Source organism: Manduca sexta, unplaced genomic scaffold, assembly GCF_014839805.1.
Source record: "Manduca sexta isolate Smith_Timp_Sample1 unplaced genomic scaffold, JHU_Msex_v1.0 HiC_scaffold_1284, whole genome shotgun sequence".
In the NCBI taxonomy this organism is placed as follows: Eukaryota; Metazoa; Arthropoda; class Insecta; order Lepidoptera; family Sphingidae; genus Manduca; species Manduca sexta.
The window spans coordinates 1-6,786 of record NW_023592134.1 but is presented as its reverse complement, the minus strand read 5'-3'; the positions used below and the strand labels follow the sequence as shown (position 1 = coordinate 6,786).

Here is a 6,786-nt window from a genome sequence, read left to right as displayed (position 1 = left end):
AAATCTACTTTTATTAGTTTATTAAATTAAATTAAAATTAACTTTCGAGATTAAAGTAGAAAGTTAAAACTTAAAAACATTATTAGTTTTTCTTCCGTTACTTTAACCTCTTTGGTGATAAAATGAGTGATAAAGAGGTTATCGCGCCTAATTCAAGTGATAGCGATAGTTCTTCGGAGTGTTCGTCGGATCAAGAAGGGCCACCAAGGAAACGCCAAAGACGTACCAGTTCACGGGATTTGGAGGAAAGGTTTGACATATTGTCACAACAATTGGTGAGTCATTTGAATCATATTTTAACGGCCAAATTAGCTACATCTACGGAGGCTCCACCGTTAAACGTGCAAATGAACTTATCTAATAGCAACAACATGCCACACACTACGGTTTTGATGGACAGTTCACTACAAATACCCAATGAACAGTTTTATATCCACCCAAATTAGATGCGGGTAGTATTGTCAACTTGGACGTTTCTGTCAAAGAACCGACCGTACCAAAAGCAAATCAGACACGTGTCGAAAAAATTAAGGTTATGCAAAGATTTGACTCACCCGATTGGAACGCGGTTCGGTATACAGACGTTCAGAAAAAGTACACGGCTTTTCCGGCTTTTACCGAATTAAGAGTAAATGAGGAGCTGCGACGTCTGGAGGATCCTTTTGCCCCTTTACGTTGGTTTCAAATGGAACGTAGTTTTGCAGCGCTATCCAATGCTTTTTTGGCCCAAAATGAAGCCGTAAATTCGGCTTTACAGAATCTAGTTGATTGGTCTGCCTCTAAGGACGTTCAACTTAATGCGTCCTCTATTTATGAAAAGTTAAACAAGTTATTTGGTAGTGATTCTGAATATAAGACAGTATCTCACGATATACTACAGGTGATTTGCGGGAAACGAGCCGAAGTGTTAGAATTGCGCCGTAGGGATATCGTTAAAAAATTAAAAGATAAATATATGAGAGAGGATCTGAGTAGAATTCCACCGTCTTGTGAGTACATGTTTGACCCCGGTCAGTTGTCAACATATTTACAGAAAATTGGTGGAGTAGATAAATTACAAAAACAGCCCCCATCTTCTACCCGAAACCGGGCAAAATCGCCACAGCCCTCGACCTCCTCTGCTGACGCAAAGCCGTTTCGGGGTCAGCCAAATAACAGTTATAAACCCAAACGGGCCGAAAACAAGGATTCCGAACGATTCATTCACAGTAACTCGGCAGCCAAGAAGAGGGGGGGAGGGAGAAAATATAAGGCAGAGGGTAGAAGATCGGGATATAAAAATAAATGACTTGACAAGGTTTTCAGGCGGCTGTCTGAAACGCTTTCAAAACACACTCCTGGGCTCTTTTCAATCCACCAAATTCAATATGGAAATTAATAACAGGTCTCAGAATACCATTCAACAAGACGCCGCCATTAGTTCTCCCAACTTCAGATGTGTTAACAAAGTATCAAACTCCAATATCACAGTTAATGTCAACCGAAATTCAAAATTTAATTCAGTTAAGTCTTAGAACCGGCCCCCCTGACACCGTCTTTTATCTCACCTCTATTCATAATTCCGAAATCCAACGGAAAAAGGCGAACAATTTTCAATCTGAAGGCATTAAATCAGTACATGAAACCAAGACATTTCCATCTGTTCCACCATCACCAAGTGCCAAATTTTCTACAACACGGAGATTGGATGGTGAAACTGGACTTAAGTCAGGCCTATTACCACCTGCCAGTAAAGGACCGACACAGACGGTTTCTCCGGGTCAGCTATCAAGGTCAACTGCTACAGATGACGTGTCTGCCGTTCGGCCTGGCAGCAGCGCCACGGATTTTCGCCTCGGTAACGAACTGGACCGCAGAAATACTTCGCAAAAAAGGACTGAGGTTAGTGGTCTATTTAGACGATTATCTGATAGTACATCAGGACAGAAATACGCTTACAGCACAGGTCGAAATCGCAATACAGTTTTTGACCAGTCTGGGTTGGTGTATAAATGTGGAAAAATCGGTTACAACACCAACGAGGGTAATCGATTTTCTGGGAGTCACATGGGACACCAAATTCAACACGAAGTTCCTACCCTCAGAGAAAATTCAACGGATTCGTCAGATGTTGCGAGTACGACTCGAAGCCGACAGTTGGAACCTAAAACAGGCGCAACGCCTATTAGGTCATCTCAACTTTGCAACCTTCATCACCCACCGGGAAGGTTGCATTGCCGCTTACTGCAGCGACACAGCAACAAACTCAGAAAGTGTCCACGATCGCAGATTCGGTATCCAGAAGAGGTATGTACAGAACTACAATGGTGGATGGAGAATATCAATCAGAAGTCAGCGATTCATCTCCAAAGAATGCCGACGAACCACGTCATCACCGACGCGTCGGACATTCAATGGGTAGCCCTGGTGAACAACGATATGATAAAAGGCCTATGGGAGCAACACCAGACAAAATGGCATTGCAATCTGAAGGAAATGTATGCTGTGATAGCCGCTATATCAGCCAAAGCAAAGGTGCTCCAGAATTCTACAGTGATTCTTCAGAGCGACAACAAAACAGTCGTGTCTTATATAAAAAACGAAGGAGGAACACGATCACGTCAATTGCTAGATCTGACCCAACAGCTGCTGGAACTAGTGGACCACCTCAACATTGTGCTCCGGCCTCACCACCTACCAGGCCTGTGCAACACCGAAGCAGATCACCTCTCACGAAATCGCGTCGCCGCCGAGTGGCACCTCACAGGCGAAGAAACATCGAGACTGTTCGGCATGTGGGGCACGCCAGACCTAGACCTCTTTGCGTCACAGACAGCACATGTCGTAGCAAACTATGTTTCGCTAGACTTGTCAGACTCGAACGCTTACTTTCACGACGCGTTTAGCAGATCCTGGCACTACCGACTTGCATGGCTGTTCCCGCCGCCCAGCCTAATACCCAGGGTACTGGATCACCTCAATTCAGCCTCAGGTCAGTACATTCTCGTAGCACCCAAGTGGACGAAGTCTTTTTGGAGGCCAGACCTGAAGAATCGAGCTCTAAAACGTCCCGTGAAACTCAGAAATCTGAAAAGACGCTTTTGGACACGACGACAATGCTACCGCCGGCACAAGTCGGAAAGTTACACCTGGAAGCCTGGCTCATTTCGGGTGGGATGCCCTGACGGATACATGGACGCCGCAAGAGAAACAGTTATTGTCATCGTGTTGGAGGCAGTCTACAATAAAGACTTATGCCCCTATTTGGAGTAGATGGGTGAGATTTTGTCAAGAAAATAGCATTAATTTTCGTTTACCGGAACCAGTAAATGTAGCTAGGTATCTCGGTTATCTATTTTTAAACGATGGTCTCTCTTACAGAACGATTCTTGTTCATAAATCAGTTATTGCATCCGTTTGTGAAACAATATCTGAGGTTAAAATTACTGCAAACCCGATAGTAAAACATATACTGAAAGCTATTTCCTTGGCAAGACCGGTGCCCTCTCAATTACCGATTTGGGATGCAAGGATTTTGATTAGATTCTTAAAGAGTTGCAATATAAATTTAAATAGTTTATATCAAGTATCTAGACACACAGCTGCTATTTTACTATTATCTTCTGGCCGTAGAGTACACGATCTTACACTTTTACATACTGATAGTCAACATTTTATAGATAACACTGATTCTATTACCTTGCACCCCGTTTTCGGGTCGAAAACTGTCATCCTCATATCAACAATATAGCTGGACATTTTTGGCCGCACCGGATAAAAGCATCGATGCAGTATATTGGTTACGTAGACTAGTAAATATGACCCAAGGGACCCGGGAAAATATTACTAATTTATTCTTAGCAACTAAAAGTCCTACAAGGCCAGCTACTGCAGCTATGATTGGTGGTTGGATAAAGAGGCTTCTAGCTGATGCAGGTATTCAGGCTTCAGCTGGAAGCTGTAGATCAGCAGTCTCATCTTTAAATTGGATAGAAAACTACCATATTAATGATATCATAGCTAAGGCTAATTGGCAGCATGAATGTACTTTTAGAAAGTTTTATCTGAAACAGATCAATAATTCTAATAGAGAGATTAGATCAGAAAAATCGCTATCGCAATATTTTCAACCTGATTCATAATACTTATCGGAAGATATTTTGATTTTTACCTAGCATCTTAGTCAATGTGTATTTCAATTTACATTGTATGTTCAATCACATTGTTGCGTTTTAATTTATTACCGTTACCAAAAATACAAGCCACCAGGAGATAACAAACACTCTCTCATAAGGGACTTCGGACGTCAAACGGAACGCATAATATTAAAATTTTACCTTCCAATAAAATTTGTATTATGCTTCCAATGAGGTCCGGAAGTCCCAGGTAATGTCTTCCTGGGGCTATACCATTATGAGCCGTACAATGACGAAGTTGGCGGCTTGTATTTGGGAGGTGGTTTCGATGCAGACCGGAAACGGTAGGTGGCGTTGTAGGCGCATCTAGGAAGCGGAAGAAGCGACATCTAGCGACCAGGCGAGGTGAAAGAATCGATGTACTCTCATAAGGGACTTCGGACGTCATTGGAAGCATAATACAAATTTTATTGAAGGTAAAATTTTAATATTTATTTTATTTTCACTTTACATATAATAAAATTTTGTATATAGACGGACGTAATGACGTAGACATTCTCTGCCAGTAAATCTTAGGGTAGAAAAAAGATAAACAAGGCGCATCAAAGAAATCTTTTGCCCTAAACAAACATAACAGTAAATATAAGTGATACGATATATACAAAACTGAATGAATTAAAAAGTGTTATTATTTTTAATAATTTTTACCTATATTAAAATACCGAGTAACAAATCAAAGTAAAATTATAAGTTAGCTTGGGGTTCTGTTTTCAATATATTTTTTTGCGTTTTAATTGTAAAAAAATGTGTTATTGATCAACCTGTTCCTAGTACACATAACAAGAGTAAATTAATAATTGTCACGTGAACAATAATGCATATTTAAGTTACAAGTAAGTTATCATAAAGATATTTTCATAAATAAATTTGATCATTTGAAATTTTTATCAGACAATTAAGATTGACTCGGGAATACACATAAAGAAAAAAAAACATAGAATAAGGTAATTAGTACAAATCGTAGAAACTTAATAACGGCTATCTAAATTAAATACGTCGTCATACGAAATGAATTACATTAAAGATACCGCTTGGTTTCATAAAAATGTTATCTTATTTTAACAGCATTTATTGTTCAATCCATAAGGCGCCGGTTGATTCATTTACGTTATTATTTAGATTTATATTACACAATGTTAATATAGACACATCTCCTTTATTTTATTTTTATTTATTTGGTTGGACGAAAATCAGAAAAAAAATTAACACGGACCACAGGGGAAGCCAGCAATGGACTTATTTAAAAATGTACCTACCTTTACTCGCGGCTCCGCCCGCGTCAAAGAGGTTTTCCGGAATAAAAGTCTCGCTATATATTTTCCGGGATAAAAAATAGCCTATATTTTTTTCCAGGATCTCAAACTGTCCCCATACAAAATTTCATCGAAATCTTTGGGTAGTTTTTTAGTTTATCGCATTCAGACAGACGCGCTGGTAGACTATGTTGTTAAGTATATATTATAAGTTAATATAAGGATATTATCAGGTAGGTTAGTACCTACTTACCTACTTTAAGCGTAACAGTCTATTTTTTGGCACTGGAATTTGTATTCTTTGAAATTAAATAACAGATTGCGGACCATTGCGGTAGTCCATATATCTTGATATATAAATCAATGGTAAAAATGGAAGATAATATGGCATTTATTTTTGAGAAAATTAGGTCAAATAGTGATTAAAATACGAGTAACATTATATAAGTTTTCTGTCGCATCTTTAATCACCTCACATTTACCGTATTACGCAGGCGATCATTAAAACGTGCTAAAAGTTTCACGGGTCGTTTACCAAGCGGGAAGACACTTGACAGGTGTACCGTGCAAGTAACCCACAAGTCACAACGCAATACGAGAACAGTTACACTCCCACGTGCCACACTACTTATAACTACTTACCTTATGTTTGTTCTACCGCTGGGCTAGTTGTACTGGTTACATACGGATCATAATAAGGCTAGTTATGATCCGTAATGCTTCGAAAGTTTATTTGAATAGCCTTAAATTGATATAAACTTTTTCCATTATATTTATATCGCCACATAACTTAATTTATGTTATAGTTTAAATTGGACTTTAATATGACTCACCGCATCACCTTCTTGATACATTAAATATAATGGTTCGAGCATAAATTTCATATAAGTAAATAAAATCATTTTTTTAAGATGTTATACAAAATTGAAATGGTTAACTGTTGTCACATGTCTTCGGCCGAATCATATCAGCTTATTTTAAAAGCAAAATCACTTTTATTAAAATACATTTCATATTCTAAAAACAATCGATCGAAACTTCAGACCCACATAAAAAATAATAAACGATATAACAATGAATCCATACACCACAACATAAAATTTGTTCAACTGCAACAGACGGCCAATATTTAAACTGGAAAACTGCCATTTAAGTTACCTTAGATGGCCTGTGTGAGTTGTGTATTGTGTCCTCATTCTCAAACAATCGCCGAAACAAAGGCCTATAAAGTATCATCACAGTATCACAGGCATCAGTGCCGTCGCAAATTGGTTTATTAAGATTGCAACCGCGATGCGAGCAAAAGAAATATCCCGCCTTCGACCTTCGGTTGCAACCTTTTGTCCCGTCAATGTTTT

At 39.0% G+C, this 6,786-nt stretch overlaps 1 protein-coding gene across 1 annotated transcript; it reads left to right on the top strand.

Annotated features, from left to right (window-relative positions):
- Positions 1–2,216: 2,216 nt before the first annotated feature.
- LOC119191271 lies at positions 2,217–3,252 on the top strand. Its single transcript, XM_037445177.1, has one exon. It carries the CDS (start codon positions 2,311–2,313, stop codon positions 3,250–3,252), a length of 942 nt encoding a protein of 313 aa, XP_037301074.1. The 5' UTR covers positions 2,217–2,310.
- The last annotated feature ends 3,534 nt before the right edge of the window (positions 3,253–6,786 follow it).